Source organism: Mauremys reevesii, linkage group 3 (assembly GCF_016161935.1).
Source record: "Mauremys reevesii isolate NIE-2019 linkage group 3, ASM1616193v1, whole genome shotgun sequence".
NCBI classification, from domain to species: Eukaryota; Metazoa; Chordata; order Testudines; family Geoemydidae; genus Mauremys; species Mauremys reevesii.
The window spans coordinates 155,223,315-155,246,916 of record NC_052625.1 but is presented as its reverse complement, the minus strand read 5'-3'; the positions used below and the strand labels follow the sequence as shown (position 1 = coordinate 155,246,916).

The following is a 23,602-nucleotide window of genomic DNA, read 5'->3' as shown; positions in this document are numbered from 1 at the left end:
ACAGAGCTATAGCTATTCAGACTGTACTTTCTCTCATTGGTCTTAATCATTTTATCCATTTTCCAAATTCGCTCTAACATATCTATTTTGCGGTTATTGATGTGTTCAGGAACTTGTATGCAGAAACCAGATAAGCATATCTACTGGCAAATCACACTAGCAAGTCTGATGTGACCCCAAAAGAATACATCAAAAGGTTTAAAAAACCTGACACATTTATGGAAGTATGGCTTTCTGCAGAAGTAATAGTTCATAATCCTAGTGCATTAGCCACTTTGGTACTTAAGAAAGTAATCTGTATTAGCACTCTTCACATAAGTCTCAGGAAAATTCCCATCACTGCAATACCACTGGTACAGCTCTTCAGTATCCCAAAGAAACCTTCAATACAGAATCATTTAATTTTTTTTTCTTTCCAGAAATATTTAATTTTGCATGAAAAATAAAAACACAGGAAGAGCTGGGAGAGTACAGACCCAGCTCACCAAACTATCACTTCACTCATCAGCCAACTGAGCCAGCAGCTACTCAGAAGAAGTGCTGCTCTCTGCCTCACAAATCAGATGCCTTAAGCTTAGGGTATGGCTACACTTGTAGGTGTGCAGCGCTGGGAGTTACAGCTGTCTTCGTACAGCTGTGTAGGGAAAGCGCTGGTGTGTGGCCACACTCACAGCTACCAGTGCTGCAGTGTGGCCACATCTGCAGCGCTGTTGGGAGTGATGCATTATGGGCAGCTATCCCAGCGTTCAAGTGGCAGCAATGTGCTTTTCAAAAGAGGGGGGTGGGGTGGAGTGTTACAGGGAGCGGGGGGGAGAGAGTGTGGATTTTTGGAGCCGACACTGTGTATCAGCTCCCTGCCTTGCAAAATCTGAAAATTTCCCCGACCCCTCATTTACTCTTAACTGCAAACAGCCTGCAGACCAGATAAGCAGCTGCTCCAACGGACTCCCTTTCTCCCCCCCCCCACCCCTGCTGTTTCTCTCCTCAAGCAAACACTCATCCCCCTGCCTGCCTCATTCACAGCAAGGTAGTGGGTTCTCTCAATTGATTGTTCACAGTCAGTTACAGATTTATCACAGCAAACAGGAGCTGTGTTTGTTTTTTAGATAAGCAGCTCCCGGAGCCCTGAGTTCACAACAAAACAAAAAGAGTAATTTAGTTAAAAGCATTCTGGGATATCTCCTAATACCCTGGAGGCCAATAACAGCACTGGTGTATGGCCACACTTTACGAGCAGTGCTGCAGCACCAGCGCTGCAATCGTTATACCCCAAGCAGACCGAGGTGTACAGCCAGCGCTGCAGCCAGGGAGTTGCAGCGCTGGATGTGCCCTGCAGGTGTGAACAGTTACTAACTGCAGCGCTGGAAAGCCTCCACCAGCGCTGCAACTCTCAAGTGTAGCCATACCCTAAGTCATCCTGTGCCTTGCTACAGGACCATCACATCCTGCAGTCAGAAAAGGGTGTGTTTCTAGTGGGATCTTGGCCCTGCAGAATTTAACATTTTTCAGTGACCTGGAAAAAAATCAGTGAAAGTCTGTAAGGGGAGTGGTAAATAAACAGGACAGGTCACTGATACAGAGCGATCCGTATTGCTCTATAAGCTACATGCAAGCAAACTATACACATTTCAATACAACTAACTGTAAATCTAAAATATGTAGGCCATGCTTACAGGATGGGGGCTACTCACGGAAGCAGGAACTCTGAAAAAAGATTTGGGGATCATGGCAGACAATCAGATACATTTCCGGTGCAACACTGTGACCAAAAAAGCTAATGCAATCCTTAGATCAGAGGTCCCCAAACTGCAGGCCACCCCCTAGGGTGGCATGGAGTAACGTTCAGGGTGCACGGGTAGGACCTTGGCCAGCCCCCACAGGGGACTGGGAGGGAGCACCCAGGGCCCCAACTGCCAGCCCTAGCTTTGGCCCCATTACCCTAGTCTGCGCCCCTCCCCACCCCACAAGCCACAGCACAAGCCTGAAAACTTTGGCGACCACTCCCTTAGATGTATAAACAGGGGAATCTTGAGGGGTAGAGACTTCTGTATTTGGCCCTGGTACAATTGCTGCTGAATACTGTGTCCAGTTGTGGTGCCCACAATTCAAGAAGGATGTTAAGCTGGGGGGTTCAGAGAAGAGCACAAGAATGATTAAAAGATTAGAAAACCTGATTTCTAGCAATAGACTCAAAGAGCTCAGCCCACTTAGCTTAACAAAGAGAAGGTTAAGTATGTACACATGGGGAACAAATATTTGATAATGGGTGTGATGTGCCATTCCATATTCTTTATGAAAATATGCTTATGATATGAATATGACATAACAGATATACTTTCTGCCAGATGGCTCACGTGAGATCATTGAAAAGGTTCTGATTTACTGAATGTGATTATCTAATCTGTATGCCTGTATCAATTCTGTATCTGAAGTTAGGAATATTGACTATGTATCTGTATTTCAACTATGCTACTTTGGGTTATGCCTACTGCTAACGCTTCAGGTACAACAATGGAAAAGCCAGACAGGGTGGATGGCCTATCAGCAAGGACAATGGACTGTGAAAAGCTTGGCCTTCCTGTGGACACTCCATACTGCCCCTGACTCATGAACGCTGTAATCTCACAGTCAGGTGGTCTTGTCACCCGATACTAAAACATTACCTGGGACAACTTCTAACTTTCCACTGTAAGGGAAGGGAAGGGGGAGGAGGGGGAAATCAAACTAGGCAAACAAAGGACTCCCGCCTTATGCAATTCCTATTTAAGGGTGGGAAGGTGAGGTAATCCAAGGTCACCAGTTCTCCCCTGCCACCCCACCCAAGATGACTGCTGGAAACAGCTAAGACTGAACTAGGGGAAAGAGCTGAACCCAGGCTGGAAGGGTGTCTGGCCTGTGATGATGACTATTAGAACCACATTTAGGGTGAGAATTTGCATGTAACCAGTTGTTTTAGTTTATTAAGCTTAGTTTGCATGCTCTGTTTTATTTTCTTAGTAATCTGCCTTGTTCTGACTGTTACCTCCTTAAACTACTTAAAATACACCTATAACCGTTGATAAATTTATTTCTGGGTTATAATATAACCTAGTTTATGTGATTTCTAACTGAGGGGGCGAGAAGTTGCATACACTCTCCTCTATACTGAGGGAAGAGGCAAATTTCATATAATGTTTTACTCCGGGAAGGAGGGGGGAGAAAAGAGACGGACATCTGGGTGCTGTGGAAGCCCCTTAAACTGAGCCTTCCCAGAGTGGATCTCTGTCTCTGTGTAGCTGGGTATGGCCCTGCCTGTGTGCTTGGCTGGAAAGGGATAGAGGGGAGGGGGGAGGAAATAGCTCAGTTGTTTGAGCATTGGCTCAGGGTTGTGAGTTCAAGCCTTGAGGGGCCCATTTAGGGAACTGGGGTAAAAATCTGTCTGGGGATTGGTCCTGCTTTGAGCAGGGGATTGAACTAGATGACCTCCTGAGATCCCTCCCAAACCCTAATACTATTCTATGATTCTATAAATATATTGCCTCTATATAAATCCATGGCATGCCCACATCTTGAATAGTACCAGGTAAAAGGCGGCTGAGGCTGGCAGAATAGTCTGACTCAGTGGCATCCCAGCACACCAGGTGACATCCCAGGGAATCCAGTCTGCCACAACAGGCTCTTTCATCTAGCAAAGAAAGGTATACCATCATCTAATGGCCAAAAGTTGAAGCTAGACAAATTCAGACTGGAAATAAGGTCTTAAAAAAAAAGCCAACCCACAACTAACTGTGAGGGTAATTAACCACTGGAACATATTTATCAAGGGCTGTGGTGGAATCTCCATCATTGGCCATTTTTTAAAGTGAAAGGTATGTTTGAGGAATTATTTTGGGGACGTTCTGTGTTATACAGGAGATCAGACTAGATATCACAATGGTCCCTTCTGGCATTGGGACCTTTGAATCTATGGAAAAAAAGGATGAGAACAAAAATGGGGGAACATGCGTTTTCTATTTGTCTTTGCATCTGAGAGATGCAAAAGGCATTTGTGACCTTCTGCTTCTGGGAGAGATTATTTTTTGGCAATTCTATATGAAAAATTGGCTACTTGCAAGGCAGGAATTCTGTGAAAAAAAATAGTATAAGATTGTGTAATTAGCAACCATCCGTGCATATGTACAAGAGGTTTGCATTTAGGTCATACAGGCATTTCTTAATTTCTAGCTTGAGACTACAAACTAAAAATGTAGTACTGGAGATCAATATTTGTCTCATGGACTATCGGATTGGAGCTATCTACTGAATTCCTAAGAGTCAAGTTAAGCACTCAAATATTAGGAAGTTCCACTTACGGATGCCTCTTCAAACTTAATTCTGTCCTTCTGAATACATGCTGTTTGATTATATTTTAGTCTAACTTTCAATTGCCCAACTTTGCTACCTAAATGTGTAAAAACTATGTTAAAATATATACACAAAATTGTCAAACAATTAAAGTTATGGAAACATTAAAGTTAAGATAATCAATAAACTGCTTTTTACTTTGTGAAATTTCATACTGCTGGACTAAGCAAGATAAGTGCAATGAAGTGATGACTAGCAAGCAGCACATACAGAGCACGGAGCATTAGTAACCATTTACTAGCATAGAATACAATGGGCTTAACCCATGTGTACCTAGACAACCCTATTTTCAGAAACCTCAATTGCCGCAGTTTCCATAAAGGATTTCTTACATGAACCTTCAGTTTGCCAAAATTGTGCAGGTACTTGCTGCTTATTTCTTGCTTTGCAGTTTGACCTTTATGTTGGCTATTACTAAAATTTGGATCTGATCATATGTCAGCCTTCTGAAAGTTAATGAAAGCTGCTGACCTCTGCATGGTCAGTGTGACTTCTTGTGAACTTTCCAAGCTTCATCAGGGTTGAAGCTGCATTGCTGAAGGTTAAATGAATTGGTCCAAAAGGGCTTGTGACTTGAAGCAGTGGTGAGGGATGCTGTTAAGGTCTTGGTGAATGGGCAAATAGTTTCCTACAAACCTCTGGAATTCCTGAAGTGTTGTGGCATTGAAATTAACTTTGAAATATCTTTCTAATTTGCATGGAGACGTTATGGAGTTATGTTTCAAATCATTGTTGTTATCCTTCAAAACAGTCACTGCATTCCATCTTGAAAACAGATCAACTTTCTGGGTGCGCTTAGCATTTTTTTGGGGTGGGGGGGGAGGATCAGGGGAGTAGGAATTTCCCACATGTGGTGAAGGAAGAAGATGAAAGCCCTAAGTGTGAACAGAAGCTGCTGCACTTCCCAAAGGAGGCACTGAACTGGGGTTCGTGATGCAGTGCAGACCCTTTTCTTGCATAGGAAGTCTGTATCCAATAGCAGCAAGGAGTTTTTAGCAGAGCTCACATTAGTCAGACAGCCAGGATTACCAAGCAGTGGAGGCCATACAAGTAGATATGTACGCAAGAGAAATGCCTATTTCTTGATCACCTTGACCGATTGGTCCTTCAGCCCTCATACAGATTGCACTGAACACAATACAACTTCTCTTTTCCTGGCCTTCCTTCTCCACGTGCAGCCATGCCTTTTCACGAAAAAAAATCTTCCTCTCTCTTTGGAGGTCAGCAGAGTGGTAATTTCAGTTCCCGTTGGTACCACTCAGCAACAGCTGCAGTCCATCAATTGTCAGTGAGCCTAGCAATATGCCCAGCCCATCACATTTTACTGTACCTGCTTTCAACAAAGACATCCTGTACTTCACTCTGCTGTCTGTTCACTTCATTGGGATTTGGTAGCAGATTAAAATCCCCAGAATTCTTCTTTCCACCGCTTTCTCTGTGACAGACAGTTGTTGCTCCTCTATCTTCATCAGTGCCCATGTTTTGCTGCTGTACAACATTGCCTGCAGTCCTATTGAGTTGAACAGGTTCGTGCGTGTTACCTTGTTGATTTTTCTTTGGAGAATATCCTTGATAGAGTTGAATGTGTGCTAACCAGCTTTCTTTCTTCTTCTTCCTGCCTATTATCTACTGTAGATGCATTAATCCAAAATAATGCAGCAGAAATGTATTAATCCACAGGCATGTTACAATGACCACCTTGTATTAGGAATAATATTCACTTTGCAGTAGGTACAGTGCTGTTGGCTGATTCAGAAGATGTGATAAATTAGTGGAGATTATGAACATGATAAAGAATATGATCTACATTTGTCTGTGGGCAAGACAAACACACTATGATGGTATACAAGGATCCTGAGAAAACATGCAAGATTCCAGTGAATGACAGCCATACAGCAACTGAAAATTATTGATAATTAGAACGCATCATTACAGCAGATGATCAGACACTGCAAGCAACAGCAAAAGATGTTCTGGAAGAACAAATGTCTGATGAGAAGTGATATAAATATAAAGATTAAGAATTCTGACTCCTAAACTTAAATTTGAACTGTGTTAAATTATGGCTGTAAAATATGGACATTCAAACAATCAAAGAAACAATACTTTGAATTACGGTATTGCAGAAGAAGTCTGAAAATATCATGGATAGACTACTTAACCAACTAAAAGGAATTGGGGAGGACTTAACTCAAAAAAACATTACAAGATTCTAAGAAAAGAAGATTTGATCTGCAGGGCACATTTTAAGGGATTCATCATGCAATGCATTTTTATAGGCACTGGAAGCGAAAGTTGACGGCTGATGAACAAAAGGCAGAAAACGAAGATTTTGGATGGACAATGCAATATCCTGGATGTATCAAAAGGACTATTTATCCACAAAGATTAGTCCAGGACCATATAGAATTGGCTACGATGGTTGCAACCATCCAGTAATGGAGATGCCACAAAAGAAAAAAAAAAGAAAAAAAAAAAAAAAAGATACCTACAGTAGGAAAACTAGACAATTATAAAATAGTGTCATTGCTAGGATTAAATATTCCACCTACATGTATTATATTTTCCCACTGAAAATTACGAAGAATACTAAACTAAATCAGTATGAGAATTCAGTTATAAGAACTAAAATGGACTTCATGTAGGATACACTTTAACTGTGCTGTTTTTCATATGTGAAGGGGCAGGGAAGTCTGCCTTATTCTACTGTCACTTTGGCTCATTGCTAATGATAATACTGCTGTATAAACACTGGTATTCACAAGCTGATTTTTAAAAGAAAAACTATAACTGATTAAACTTCTGCAATATCTGTGCAGCGGAACTGTTAGATTCTGAAACCTCTTACCTCCAACCTTTTTTTTTTTTTTTTTTTAAACCAGTACATATGGGAAGACATTGTAAAGACCATAAAATCTGATCTCTGTGCATCTCCTTTGCTACCTAGTAATTCCTCACAGGAAAGAGATCTAGAACTTTTTACTATTACATTCACCCACTACTGGCATAAACAGACAGAATTCCATTTTAGTTAACCAAGTTACACTAGCAGTAAACTTGGTTCATTTTTCCACCAGAAGACTAGTTCTAGAACTGGTGGCCACCATAAACCAGACAACTTGGATGCAGTTGCAGGATCCTGTGTGTTTTAAGCCTCCAGAGTCTGAAAAGAGACCAAGTACCGTCCCTGCCTTGAGGTCTCTAGGTACACCCTTTGGGATTCTAGATAAAGGATCTGCACCCCTCCAGAGAGCTGAGATCATGTGACCCACTACCCACTCACTGAAACCAATGCTGACCCCTCAAACTCCTCCCACAGCTTTAATACCTTCTCTCAGAACTCCCCCCAAAGGAGAAAACCTTCTGGGTTTACTTCAAGGAGGGAAAACATGGTGGGTGTGAACGCTACCACATGCAACACACAGTCTTTGAAGGGGACTTTAACACTACAGACATTTCCCTGCCAGTTTCCTCACCACTCCAGAGCATCTTTTGGGGTAGGGTCAGGATGATCCAGGGCCCTTCTGTTTCAGTACACGGCTTGGGTTCTGAAACATGGAGTCTTCTCCTGCAGTTTGCCCACTGTGACCTGGGCCAGTCTGTTCTCTTTCCTTCTTCTACCTAACTTTCCATCACCCTCCCTCCCCCAGTCCTCCCCCCAAGAGTCTTTTTTAAAGCTGCTCCTGCTCAATCACCTTTGTCTTTGTCCTGCTTGGAGGATTTCTACACTCTTCACTTCCTCCCACCTTTGTTCAAACAAGATGAGGAAGTAATCTTCTCAGTACTTAAACACAAAGTCTTAGGATATTTATTGTCAGATCAAAGCACAGTCATTAAAGTTACAAACTCCTGATTGTTCTGTCTGGTATGTACTTGTTGCAAGACCGGTCAAGCAATTGTGTATACACTTCATAAGGGCTTTCCATGATACCGTAGTTTCATCACCAGAATCATAAATTGTACTGACAGATGCCTCAAAATTGTCACATCATACTAGATGTTTTCCTTGCCTACTTACTCGTTTAGACTAGCCAGGTCACACAAGTCAAAGATAAAGTGACAGTTCATTCATAAATGCACATGTTATAGCTATTTAGATATAGCACAATAGAATCAGGGTCTTCTACTATTTGTGTAAGCCAACAAGACAGAAATACCAAAGTAACTTTTATCAAAAAATATTTGCCTCAAACTTAGCAACAATCTTAAAAGATTCAGTTACAATTTCTGTCCTTCGAGAAATAAAGAATGAGAAAACCAACTACAAACAGCCTTGAACGATATAGGTATCTCACCTTTTTCCTTTCCTCTCCACCACCTTCAGTGACTCAGAGCAACCATGAGGGTATAACACTTTCGAAACAGGATAAGCAGTCTCACTTTGCTTTCCAATCCCAAAGTGACACATTATTAACAAGCAAGCTATTTTAGAACATACATTAATCAGTTGACTTAATGATGCCCGGTGAACATTTTAAAACTATCACACTTGAATACAGGTAACCAAGCATTCTGCCAGCACTGGTTTCATCATATGTATTGGATACGTACAAGAAGCCATTATGAGGTTTGATAAGGTAGTGTGCTAATCATGCTAAAGGTCATGCTAACACCCAGGGGTACCATTTGAGAATGCTTAAGTTCTATTTTCAAGATGGACTTAGACACATGGTTAGTTCTGAAAAATGTACCTCAGATCTGTATTATTGTGTCTTCAGTTCACAGCAACTCCATTTCAGTAGCACTGTCTGGCCAGTCTAGCCAAGTGAGTACAAGAAATCTGAGTTTTAAACAGCTAAGCATGAAAGTATTGATGGAATCAAAGATTTGCAGGGTTATGAGATAAGAAAAGGGCTAGCTCTCAATTGCTTGGTGGCAGCCTTACCAGTTGATGATATCTGACCCATTTGGGTCATACAGGACTCACTGCGTAGGTCTAAGTTTTGGTCATGAGCTAAATATAGTATCCCAACCTTTAGTAGCTGTCAAGTGGTTTCTCATCTGCTGAGCATTTGAAGATTGCAACCTCTTCAGGTTATAAATTTTGGCACAGATCTATGCTCTTGTAACCTCTAGACTTTGTTACTGGCATACATTTTAGCAGGGTATGATAGAATATACCCATGTTCACACCGTACTCGCTATTGCAAGAATATTTGTACAAAGTATGCCATGTCAGATTTAAAAATTCAATTTGCGGATCACTATTATCATGGTAAAATGTACATAGCAGCATTATATGTGAAGTTATAAACATAAGCTGAGATCACAACAAAGTAGGTCTTCCAGACAAGTCTAGGGAGTAGCCAAACCAGTTCCTCAGGGACAAAGAACAAGCTGACACCTCAGCCAAGTATAAACACGACTGATGCACCATTACCAGCTAAGTGGCCATTCTTTGGCAGGAAAGGGGGCAGGGGCAAAAAATCTACATCTTCGCAAAACAACAGCATGGAGTTTCCTTCCACACAGACTGCCTGTCACTTTCTCCCATCTGGAAATGCTTCTCCGGGGTGTGGGAGGTGGTGGGGGGTGGCAGGACTATAAAAAAAGAAGAGGCAGACAGACACACCCTGGCCATCGCATTCACTGCACCTGAAGAGACAAGGGAAGCAGCTGTTGGATTCTGGGGGAGGGGTTCTGACCTAAAGACTTTGGTCATTAAGACTGCTGAAAGCATGTGGTGAGAAAATCTGGATCTGAATCTGATATAGATTGTTAAATTAGGCACCAATAAACATTTCTGACTTTTATGCCTCATTACTTGTACCTACTTAAAAACCTTTGTAATTGATAATAAACCTTTTTTGTTTTATTTTATCTAATCCAGTGTGTTTAAACTTAAGTGTCTGAATAATTGTTTAAAATAATAAGATGGCACATTCCCTTTAAAGGAATAACAAACTTAATATAGTTGCACTGTCCAAGAGAGGGCTGGGCAGTACACAACATACATTTCTGGGGTGAAGATCCAGGACTTGAGGTGTGTTGGGGTCACCCTGCAGCATAACCAAGGCTAGTAAGAGCCAAGGTGTGGCTATCTGAAGCACACATTGACATATCTGGAAGTGATTAACATGCTGGAGGCTGTTTACGAGCAGTCCAGATTGGAGGCTACAGTAAAAGCACTGTAAAAGGCACCCCAGGTTAGAGGGCAGGGTACAGCTACTCAGCCTAACTTGTACCCCAATAGGTCACACAGGGGCCTTCCTTTGAAAACGCTCTTGTAATTTAGAGGTAATGCAAAACACAAAGTCACAGCCTCAAGGGCCTTCAGGCACATGAACCACACTCCACTGCTTCTTACCACATATTTGTTAAAACTTTAAATATTGGACCAATATGGAGCTACTCTGTTGTCCCCACTTCGGGACAAAAGTGTTTACTAGATCACTATATAATCTCAAGATTATATAAAGTAGGATCTTCATGGAGATGGCCTTGCAACTATAAAATGCTCTTCCTCAAGATATACGTAGTAGTATGCCTATAACATCATGGCAGGAGAACTAGAAAGTATATTTCCATTTTGGTTTTTTGATGGGAGTGCTGTTGTATATGATTCAAGGAAAGTGATCCTTTTCCCCTCATGAATTTTAAAAATTCTCTTTGCAAGCTTTTCCCAATTACTATTTATCCATGTTAAATTTGTATTATAGTAGGCACAGGAAATCTTAAGGGTTGCTTGGTTTTCCTTCCTCAACAGGATATAAAGAGTCCATGAAGATCAAAACATTAAGTTAAAAGATATGAGATATTAAAGTGAGGAATTCCATTAATTTCACTATTGTGTCTTTCCTCACAATTTCTTTCAAAGTCTCACAACCAGGGCCTCATACCATGAATCACTTCACAAACAAGAATGACGAGGCTATGCATCAGCAGTATCACTAGCATTTGACTGGAGCATTAACATAGAACTTTGCTGTCATTGCACCGTATACCAAACTTTACGAGCATTACATGTTATGACAAAGGGTACCCTAGTTTGGAAGAAGCTTCAGGTTGTTCATTTTGGAGCCTAGACCTCACGTATCTGCTATTTTACAAGATGCATAAACTCATTTGTTAAGTCATATTTCATGGAAATTTGCTAAATATTGGTCTGAGTCTTATGAACACTATTACATTTTCTTGTACTCTGAGAGCACATCAGGAAAACAGTCAAATGTGATTTGACCATCTATGTTTTTATACTATGAGCATATATTTTGCTAGAAATGATGTATTACTGTTGAATTCAGTATAGGCAAAAGTTACAAAAAGTGCATTATTTCCTTAGCAATCTGACTAAATGCAAAATAGCAAAAGAAAAATAATACATCTAATGCAATATGTAAATCTCTACCACCATCTGGAGGTAAAACTGTGCTATGACATTAAAAATGTGTACATTAAATTGAGGTAGTATCAACTTTATTACACTTCAAAGCAGATGATACCTATAGGCTAATGCTATCATGTAGCAAAGTTTGAAAAGGTAGTGCTAAGCCTCCATTTTAAGTAGTGCTGAACTTTCCTCAGAAATCACTTAATGTTGTTTCTCATTACTTATTCTTTGCTGAGTATAAAGAATTAGTTCTTCAAAGATACTAATAAAGTCTGTTATGCAGTTTGAAATCTCAACACTATTTAAATTAAATATTTGTAATTTTATGTGCTAGGTATTCCGTCAAATTCACAAACTAGGGTTTTATATGCCATTATTGCAGTCCAGTAGATCTGAAGGTTTTCACATTCATGTACGGTTAACAGAAATTTTTGCTTTGCCAAACCTGAAAAAACTGATCAAACAATAAAACTAAGTGAAAACAGTATCCTACACAATAGTTTCCTTGTGAAATTAAAGTGCATCCAATTAAGTCACTACAATTTTTAGATCTACTATGGCTTACCCAGTAAGATAACTGACAGATGAGAAAACACTATTTTTACAGTTTGAAAAATGCTGTTCTAAATAAACTATGGGTCAGGCCTCCTAACAGAAGCACAAGTGTGTGCTTTTTTTTTTTTTTGGGGGGGGGGGGGAAAAGGAGGACGGGACTCTGGTTGTCAGCCCTGGGTGACTGGTGCTCATGCAGAAGGGCCATGCACACCCAGGAGGCAGTGATAAAGAGGACAGCTGGAGCTCCACCACCTGGGCTCAAGTTCTCCTTCCTTGTTTTGAGTTGTTAGGTTCCACTTTAATGCAAAGTGCGATTATACATTTACCAGGTATATTTGTACTAGTGTCATTGCCCAGCAGAAAGACTTACAATTCAATGAAAATTTAGCACAATTCATTGCAACGTATCTTCAAGAGTATTCTCTCCCTCAAGAAATTCAGTCTTAAAATTAGATGTTTTAATATTGGTCTTTAAAAAGAGACCACACAAATTTTGCCCAGACCACAGAAAACAAATCTGAGTTTCACTATTCTTGCATGTGTTTAGTCTTTAATATGTATTATTAATCCTTAAAATTAAGGGATGTGCTGGACGCCCTTCCCGCAGCACCCACTGACCTAGAGCGGCGAACCGCGGCCAATGGGAGCCGCGATCGGCCAAACCTGCGGATGCAGCAGGTAAACAAACCGGCCCGGCCCACCAGGGGCTTTCCCTAAACAAGTGGCAGACTGGCTTTGAGAACCACTGATCTAGACCATCCCTGACAGGTGTTTGTTTCTTTGGTTTTGAATAGTGAGTTCAACACAATGCTAGGATAGTTATTTTCACTAAAACTTTGTGCTAGATAACGTTATACATTATTCCAATATTTTATTTAGAAAGAAGGACAGATTGCAGAGATGGATCCAACACTTTCTATAAAATTTAGATTTCAAAAGCAACAAAGCACATTTTAAAAAAGTTTAGAAGTTGAGCTAATATGGTTTTCTTGCTTTCATTTTGTTTAGGCTCATCACCCTTATACTCCATTATGCTCATTTACAGAAGTAAATACAGTCCTCAGGCAGTGGCTGAGCAGTGAATGGTCTTGCAAACCATAGGCATTACAATATAAAAACAAAATTGCACTGAGTTATGTACAGTAGAAAAACTTCACATTACCTTAATTGTAAGAAACTTTGACATACCATGCTACATGCTAAAAAAGTGACAAGAGTAGGGCCCCCCCCCAAAAAAAAAAATCCCTAAGGAACTCATTAATGTCTATCTTATGAATGTGTATTAACAATAGTCCACATTGTGTATTATAGGTCCATATGCCAAAACTCATTAGCCAAAGTTTAAGCATTTTGTCATTGGGACAGTGATGGCAACGATAAGCCCACATGCAGAAGCCCCCAGAATTGCATTTTAATAAGCAAACTGCAATTTTAATTTACAAAAAGGGAAAAAGTCTACAAAAGCTTTGACTGTAGACCAGGGGTCAGCAACCTTTCAGAAGTGGTGTGCCGAGTCTTCATTTATTCACTCTAATTTAAGGTTTTGCGTGCCAGCAACACATTTTAATGTTTTTAGAAGGTCTCTTTCTATAAGTCTATAATATATAACTAAATTATTGTTGTATGTAAAGTAAATAAATTTTTTAAAATGTTTAAGAAGCACCATTTAAAATTAAATTAAAATGCAGAGCCGCCTGGACTGGTGGCCAGGACCCGGGCAGTATGAGTGCCACTGAAAATCGGCACGCGTGCCATAGGTTGTCTACCCCTACTGTAGACAGAACAAAGGTTTATCTCAGCATGAGTTTTCAGTTTAGTTATAACCCCCTGAAAATTAGCTTACAATACAATATTTTAATTAAAAGGTATCAACATATTATCCAGTCACTGTAGAAAATCCTAATTTTAGAAGCAGTTTTAAAAATACTCACTGTAATATCCATATAGTACCGTGTCCTCAATTTGTCTTGTGACATTAGCATCAGCCCACTCCTAGAAAGATTGAAGGGGGGAAATTATGTAACACTTATTTCACAAAAGTGACACTTTCAATCCATATAATACATTTTAATCCTAAATATTTTGTGATTGTCAAGTGTATGAACTGGGAAGCATGGGATTTTGTTCTTGGTGCCTTACAGGAATTCAATCAGTTGAATTCTTACAGCTCTGGAAGAACAATTTGAACAGACTCAGACTTACAATTCTGAATACAAAAAGCACAGACATGGTAAAAAGGCTGCATAGATACCATTCTGCATTACTGAGGCATTTATATAGGCCCTAGTTATTAATATTTGTTTTCATGATTGAGTTAAATATCCTTGCGTCTAAATACCACATATAAACGGACAGCACAGAACAACTCTTGACTCAAAATTAAAGAAAATCAATATAAAAAGATACTTATAATTGAAAACTTGATATCAAAGAGCATTTTCATTATATATCTGTCAGGTATCTACCATAGTACACTTTTAGAGCCATATTTATATGGTAATAATGAGTAATTTTGCAGGAAAGACAGACAGACCGACCAACTGCACTGGCTACTTAACCTCCAATTTAAAGGTAAATGGAATGTATTATTGTTGAATGTTGAGAAAAATATGTCCAAATATGTGGTAAGCCCTTTATATTTTAAAAACTTTTTAAATAAGATGCTGAATATAAAAACTAGGTATGAGAACTGACTCAAAACCTGCTTAAGAAGCCATAGTATATTGACCATGTAGGCAGAGTAGGCTAACTTATCACATTCTGGCTTGGTCTACCCTACACAGTTAGGTTGATGTAAGGCAACTTACATAGCCCTAGTTATGTCAGTGTACATGCTACAGCCTTCTCCCACTGATGTAAGTGCCCTACTACACTGACATAACAACTCCACCTTCATGAGAGGCACTTATGTCGGTGTAGTTAGGGAGAGGAGGTGTCCGTATTGACACTGCCTTACTTACCTTGGCTGTCTTGTCAATTTCACAGCTCCATGCTGGGTGGACAAGAAAGCTGGGCAGCTAAAGTACAGCTGCTCCAGGCTCCCCACTCCTAACTGGGCTGCTGCCTGGATGCTCCCTGCTCAGGGAGCCAAGAAGCCTGGGTGGCAGCTACCTCCACACCTCCAGCTGGGAGCAGGGAGGTGAGAAACCTGGGAGGCAGCTGGGCTCCCAGTGTGGAGCTGTGTGGACCTGAGAGCCCCCACACTGCCCCTCTTCAGTCAGTGGAAGCACTCCTGGTGAGGACATGCACTACCGACAGAAGGAGGGTAGTATGGACATCAACCACTAGTAATTACTGTGGGGGCTATAAGTTAACCAAACATAGGTCGACTTAGGGCTATAGTGTAGACATGCCCTTAGACTCTTCCTTCACTCCTAAACATAGGCATACGACTACCACCTAACTGTGCATGTTATAGATAGACTTTCTTGAGTAGGAAATACTAAGATACATTTAGAGATTCATACCAGTGGCTAAAACCTGGTCTACACAGGTTTTATATCGGTATAAATATTTGTTAGGGGTTGTGATTTTTTTCCACCAAAATAGTTAAACAGGTAGAACACCTAGTGTGGATGCAGTTATAGGACTATAAAGATGCCTTTTATTCGCATAGCTTTATTTCTCTTTCCATACAGGAACAACATGTACCGGTATAAACACCTTTATACCCATAAAACTACATCCATACTAGGGATTATACTGCTTTAACTGTAGTAGTATAGTCAAATGGTACAATGTGTGTGTTTGTCAAGCCCTAAGAATTATAACAAGATAGACCGAAGATGTCTAAAACCCACACTTCTGGGAATAAAGATCCTCAATTTCATTAACCCCTGCACAAACAGTCAATGTTCCAAAATTTGAGTTTCAGGTAGGCTTGTTTATTAAATTTTCAGTTTTCCGCAGTAAGTTATCATTTACAGAGACCTTACTCATGTTATAGGTTAGTAGTAATAAAAAAAGGATTAAGATAGTCTGTGTATTAGTCTCTCTAAGCAAGGATCTTCTTGACATCTATTTGTCAAACAGAAACATCTATCCCACATTGTGTACTATTTACAAATCTGAAAGTTCACAGCAAGTCAAAACAAACTTCACATTAAGTTCATTATCTCACAATCATAACCAAGTTTGGGGCAGGATCCAATTACCACATGCTAGCCAATGACCCTTTATACTCTTACCCATTCTCCTCCCCAGATGTCAGAGAATAAGAACCTTTCACACATGCCACAAAGCTTAACAGATATGGGTTCTGGCAGATCAAATAAGGAAAGCACATTCCTGAGTTAAGTGCTTCTCATGGAGGCAATAAAATGGAGAGTTTAGGGTGGAAAAAATCCTAACGTGCCCAACAAATGCTAGAGCAGGAATTTCTAAGCATCATGGCAGAGATAGGATTTTGGGACTGATTTTATATAAAGAGAATAAAAAAAGTACTTAATTTTGACAGAAAAGTTCTCATGCATAGTTTGCTTTTTCAAATAGCAAGTATTAAAAATGAATGCACTCCTTTTAATTAATTATGTGCTCTTAAGGGAAATGAAGAGTTAACTTAAACATATGGTCACAGTGAAGCACTTCTCTGGCCTCATGAAAGTCTTAAAAGGGGATATGAAAAAGGTCTTGTCAAAAATAATGCAAACATATGTCAAAAGAAAATATGAAATAAGGTCACAATAGCAAGCACCAAATCATCCAGGTGCCGCTTAGCCACAAACAAGTGCAATTTTAGCCATCAGTTAACGGTATTAAAAAATCCTGAAGGAGAGGTAACCAGGAATTAAGATGACAGCAACAGAATCATATGCCACTGTTAGAAAGATATTCCAGTTTGGCATCTACGTTCTACCAGATAATCTCCATATGCAGCAGCCGAGTTCTCTGCTAAAGGAGAGCAACAGGGAGGATAGCAGCAACTTGAGATGTACCAACAACAGCAGGAGACAACAACAAAAAGTTTGCTTTGTCAATTTAATTATTTTAAAAAGTGCATGTACAGGAACAAAGGTATATTCTATAGAGAAGATTACATGTACAGTACAATGCAAGTTATTAGTAATTAAAAACTGTCTATTATTTCTATTTCCTTTAAAATTCCATTGTCCTATGATAAAGTAATACAATTTACCAGTCCCTCTTCTGCTTACAAAGAATGTTTTGGTGAATTAAGCTTTTTAAAAAAAAAAAAAAGACAACTAAAAGTTGTACTTGGATTTTAAGAAATTGTCAGTCATTTAACATTCCCCTCACCCAGCTACTTATCCCATTATCTATCAATGCCAGAATCTGTTAACTTTCAAGACACAGTGAAAGGTTCATTTATTCACTAAGGAACCATTTCTACTCCCATTGGCTTCTATGGCAAAAAAGGAAACAACTTTAACCAAAGCAGGTTCAGGTTACAAAGGCTTTTCTTTTAGGGGACGGTGCAAATCTAGTTTTGGTATAGTTAATGTGCGGGTAATACATTTAGTTTGACTGTCAGATATGCATTTTATAAACAAAAAATGCTTTTTATTTTTGGAATGCAGATGGTTTGGGATTAAGGGATATTGAACTAAATCCATATACAGAATACCTATTTTCTCAGACCACCAAAACTGCAAAGGAGTATTATGAAGACAAGGGTGTGGGACAGAGAAAAACTATCGTAAAACTCATTCATTAGCCTGTTTGTTTATAAGCCGACCCTCCAAGATGGATAGGTAAAAATAGCAAAAACTGTATAACCCTTTCATAAGCAGTCCCTATATTTCAGGGGTTGGCAAACTCTGGCTCCTGGCCCATTAGGGTAGAGCCGCTAGCAGGCCTGGACGTTTTGTTTACCTGGAGCGTCTGCAAGCATGGAGCCCCTCAGCTCCCTGTTGCCGTGGTTTGCCGTTTCCAGCCAATAGGAGCTGCAGACTTTGAGGGGCTCCATGCCTGCAGACGTTCCAGGTAAACAAAACGACAATGTATTAGATATTCAATTCAATGATTCCATAGAGTTTAAAATCATCAAATTTTGGTGTAGACCCATTTATAAGCTGACCCCCGCTCTTTGATGCGTCACTTTTTTACCAAAAATATTCGGCTTATGAACGAGTATATATGGCAGTTAGTATTTTTTGAAACCAAAAATTATGGAAAACTGAGGACATGACATGGGATAGTTTATGAGCTGCTAATTCCAGAGAAAAAGCCAGTTTTACAATAAAATGATCTTGAACATCTTCAACTGGTTTAAGTTTTATGCCAGAATTACTTCGATTATTGTATATGAAAATCTGATTTTCATATAATCAAACCATAATTTCAGATGCCTTAATACAGTTATAGTCACATTTTTACACGTTTTGTTCTAGAGTTTTGAAGATGAATGGTTTGTTAGAAATGGGATGATGGGTACAGAGGCAAGGAAAATCTAAGGAAGTGTTTTTCCTTTTCAAGGTAAGGACTACAAGAACATGTCTGAAGGAAGAAGCAGAGCAGAAGAAAACTGTTTTGTCTATTCTTAATTAGAATCCATATGCACAAAGGTGGAAGATTTTTCCCATTGGGAGAACCTTAACTGAAAATGTTCATGTCAGTTTAAAATCTCAACATTAATTATACATTCTTTGTGCGGATAAGTTATCTGATTCACCAAAGAAACAGTAGCATGGATGCAAGCTGTCCACCCTGTAAATGTGTAAAGCATCTGACTTAACCTTTGAAGTGATTACCCATAATGCCCATATCAATGTATGCAAGAGCATGTGTTCTTTGAGATAAAAAAAATAAATGGTAGACATATGGAAAGGCAGTGTACAAAAGCAATCTTTGTAGTGGGGGGAAATTATTTAAGTCACAATTAAAACTGGCGATTTAAATCACTAAATCAGCAAGCAGGAAACCATGATTTAAATAACTGATTTTAACCAATGTTTTTTATTTGGTTATTTTCCCAAGAACTAGTTGATAACCATTAAAACATGTTGAATTGCTAAATTTGTGCGTCTGTAGTGCCATAAGGAAGATGTTTCTGCTGATGTAGTTAATTCATCTCTCAGAGAAGCCATAGCTAGGTCAACAAAAGAATTCTTCCATCAATGTACCCATGTCTATACCAAGGGTTAGTTCAAACTAACTACGATGCTCAGGGAACAACGTTCTTCATAGCCCTAAGCGAGGTAGCTAAGTCGATCTAAATTTTAAGTGTGGAGCAGACCTTGGACTGAGAGCTCATTTGGACAGATACATGTTGTTCTGTTCCTTGGGTATATTTATAATATTATACAAAAATATAAATAATTTTATAGTATGAACTACAGAAAAATTTTAGGAGTCTCTCCTCATTTCTATTTATGCAGTGTTAAAATGAATAAACCCTCCAGCACCTAGACAAGACTATTCTTGTGTATGTTATAAAAAAGTTGGTAATATTAATATTTTAATGAGAGAACAGCAGGTTTACATTGCAGTTGTGAGGATGAAATCTATTTTAGAAGTAAATGACATTAGTCTGCAATGCTAGTATACTTCCAAGACAAAAATTCCAGCAATGAAATAAGGCATTAAAATATGACATAGTTTGATAACTCAGAATGAAGAGAAAGAAAAGGGAGGGGGAAGACATATGGTAAAGCAGTTTTGGCAACATATTTTTACTGAATGCCAATAGCTAAGCAGTTCATACCTTAAATGTGCCATTTTGATTTTTCATATATGAAACCAGAAAAATGTCCACTGGAAGAAGTGCTGATGTGATAAGTGCAATTGCCAATGCAAAAATAGCTGTTATAGTAGAAATTACTTCACTTTCTCGTCGACTCTGGTACTTGCGCACATAAACCCAGCAAAAAGCCAGAATAGCCTGAAATAGAAAAGAAAAGATAGATACCATAATGCAGCTCAGCACAAGAATATCAGAAATGGCACTCAAGTTAAACTGTGGGTATGGCTACACTTGCAGATGTACAGCACTGGGAGTTAAATCTGTCTTTGTACAGCTGAGCAGGGAAAGCGCTGCAGTCTGTCCACACTGACAGCTACCAGCACACTGTCGTGGCCACATTTGCAGCATCTGCAGCGGCATTGGGAGCGGTGCATTGTGGGCACCTATCCCAGCATTCAAGCAGCTGCAACGTGCTTTTCAAAAAGGGGGAGGGGGTGGAGTGTGACAGGGAGGGTGGGGGAGAGAGTGAGTGGATTTTTGGAGCCGACACTGTGTCAGCGCCCTGCCTTGCAAGTTCTAACCCTCTCCCCTACCCCCCCCTCTCTCTCTCTGAAAGCAAACAACAGATGTTTGGTTTTTTCCTCACAGACCAGATAAGCATCCGCTCCGAAACAGACCACCCCCCTCCCGCCCGCCACGCTGCTTTTCTTCTCAAACCCCCTCCCTCCCCCTCTCTTCAAGCAAACACTAGCTGTGGGCATTCCAAAGCTATACTCTTTATTCCTCTCAGGGAGGTGGAGTACAAGCAGTGCTGTACCACGGAGATACAGTGCTGTATGTGCCTTGCCAGTGTGGATAAGGAGTGAGTTACAGCGCTATAAAGCCACCAACAGCTCTGTAACTCTCAAGTGTAGCCAAGGCCTGTATTTCTATTCTATATAGATACTTTAATGCACAGCCAGAAGATGTTCTGATATCATGGTGATGAGAGCAGTTTAACATGACTAACATCGGCTAGGAGTAGGATTACCACCTTTGAAATGCAAAAAATATGGCACATATACCCCCACAAGACAAGCCCAATGCAACCCCAAGCACAAAGCAACTCAACAACCCCCTTCAACAGCCATTTATAGTATTTAGAGAGAAAACACATACAAATAAGATTGATAACATCACACATCTCACTCTTGCATGGCTCAAACATCTCCCCTCCCCCACACACAAACACAGTGTATTTGCATGTTGGTAGGTAGACAGCAGCTGGATTTTCAATAGTTTTGATCTATTATCAGTTAAACTACATAAGTGGGAACACTGCAGAATCTTTAGCTGGACAGAAAAACTTTTAACATTAGATATCCCAGTGTATTGTGATAAGAATACTAATCTTTAGGCCCATGCAAAAAGACCCTTGCAGAGTAAATTATTTTTCTAGCAACCGGCAAATCCATAAAAATACCAGCCAGACAGTCAAACGTTAGCCATATGGTAGCCCAAACCATGGGTAGTTTGTTCTCTCTCCCCCAAAGGAAGATAGCGTACTATTGCTGCTACCTTTCGCTCCATCAGTTCAAGTGGCAAAGGCCTGTGCTCAGGATCTAAGAACCTAAAACCAGCTGATGACCGGAACTGATGGCCACTATGGTTCCAGTTTCTCTCTCTCTTTTTTTAAGTTATGAAATCACACCCAAGATGACCAGCAATACGACTGCAAAGTCAGGCATTTGGAAGTTAGGACGTGCCAGAATTAGGGCTGCTGTGAAACCTCAGTTCAGTGCTTTAGGGTACAGTCTGTAATTGCATGACCACATGCTGCTTTGCCACAGGACCCCTGCACAGCCCGCCTCCGCTGGCTACCCCCAGAGGAACCAGAGACCCCAAGGGGAGGCGTGCAGGAGCGTGGTCGGTAGCCCCAGACCCCAAGGAGTAGGGGATGGGCGGAGAGGCAGCAAGGAGGGAAGGGCCTGCGGGAGCCGTTGGCCCGGGCACCAGGGGCGTGGTTGGGAAGCACATGCTGCGAGGGTCCATGAGTGGGCGGGGAGCGCTCGTTACCCCGGTCACCGAGCACCCGAGGAGGGGGCACCGTGTGGTACCCCGACCCCGCCAAAGCCTGTACGGGAGGGAAGAGCCTGCGGCCTCGCAGAGCCAGGGCGGCCAGCCCGGGGAAGGGGAAGAAGCTCCACTGGAGCCGCGCCGCCTCCTCCTACCAGCAGCGAGAGGCCGAAAAGGCACCAGCCCGTGAGCAGCTCCGAAGAGGCCGCCGCCATCTTCACTTCCGGCAACAGCGGCAGCACCACCCCCTTCCCCGGGGAGGAGCCATTTAAAGGGGCGGGGACCCGTTTAGTTACTATGGAAACCGCTAAACAACCCAGGGCGCACAAACGTAGCGTTTCTAGTGGCGCGAGCTGTACGTCATTAAGCCAACGGCCAATGAAGAGAGGTCGGCGCTCTGTCCGCGCGCTCTTCGGGAGATGGGAGATGTTCTCCCTTTGGGTGTTCCCAGCCGCCGAGCTCCACCCTCGGCAGGAGCCCCGGCACCCCTCTGGCCCTGCTCCGCAGTAGAAGCCGCCGAGCCCGGGAATCACCCCCACACCGGCCTCGTCCCCAGAGGCAATGGACGTTCATTTATATCTTCCACCCAGCGAAGCAAATTACTCCCGAGGGCGTTGTGCACCAAAAATAAAAATTCTGCAAATAATATTTTAAAATGTTGCAGATGTTATTGGTCAAATAAATGTGGAGGCCCTAGCATGGCGGGGGGAGCACAGGCCACTGGCTGCACAGAGGTGGGAGAGCACTGTGCAGCTCACCCAGGACATGAACTCAGCAGTGAGGCTGCACCCAACCCAGACACAGTGCAAGGTCTGAGCCTGCCCCAGAAATACCCATGGCCAGTGCAACCACTAGGTGAACTAGGCGGTCGCCTAGGGCACCAAGTGGTTGGGGGGTGTCAAAAAGCGGTGCCCTGGCTCGACAGGGAAGAGCTGCCTTCCTGAGGCACCAGAGAGCCAAAGCATCAGCTTGTAGGGATGGGGAGCTTCACCCATGGAGGAGCCAGTGCAGTGGGGGCAGCAGCCCTGCAAAGATGGCAGCACCGCTAGCAGGGAGCAGCCGCACCCCCCGCCCCTCCTGCCCAGTGGCAGCGGCGGTTCACACTCCCGGGAGCTGCAGAGCCTGAGCATGGTGAGGTGGGAGCCAGGGGGCACATGGGGGCTGCTGGGCTGCAGCCCGGGCAGGCGTGCCCCCTGGCTCCCCCCTCACCGTGCTCGGGTTCTGCGGCTTCCGGCCGTGTGAGCCACTGCTGCCCCTCCCGGAGCAGGCTCAGGGCCCCGTGCCCCAGCGGTGATGGCTCACATGCCCAGGAGTCGCAGAGTCCAAGCGCAGTGAGAGGGAAGCCGGGGGGCGCATGGTGGCTGCTGCCCGAATGCATCTGCTGCAGCCTGCAGGAGCCCCCAGGGGGGGCGCTGGGCTGCAGCCTGCACAGGAGGGATGGGGGATGCGGCTGCCCCCGCTAGCAGAGCCGCTGCCTTTACAGGGCTGCTGCCCCCCTGCACTGTGCCAGGTCCTCCATGGCTGGGGCTTGCCGTCACCACAAGCGGGACACTCTGGCTCTCCGGTGCCTCCAGAAGGCGGCTCTGAGCTGCTGCAGCAGCCCAAGCCCGGCAAAGACAGCGAGTGGACTCGGGGTG

The 23,602-nt window shown here is 41.9% G+C and overlaps 1 protein-coding gene across 3 annotated transcripts in view; it reads right to left on the bottom strand.

The window, feature by feature from the left end:
- Nucleotides 1-22,277, bottom strand: part of LMBRD1 (LMBR1 domain containing 1) — a 220,194-nt gene extending 197,917 nt beyond the window's left edge. For all 3 annotated transcript variants that reach the window (XM_039531144.1, XM_039531145.1, XM_039531146.1), the window contains exons 1-3: nucleotides 22,121-22,277; nucleotides 19,932-20,108; nucleotides 14,200-14,260 (exon numbers count right to left, since the gene is read on the bottom strand). In XM_039531144.1, coding sequence (XP_039387078.1) covers nucleotides 14,200-14,260; nucleotides 19,932-20,108; nucleotides 22,121-22,180 — 298 coding nt within the window. In that variant the 5' untranslated portion in view covers nucleotides 22,181-22,277. The remainder of the gene's footprint in view (nucleotides 1-14,199; nucleotides 14,261-19,931; nucleotides 20,109-22,120) is intronic.
- Nucleotides 22,278-23,602: the final 1,325 nt, after the last annotated feature.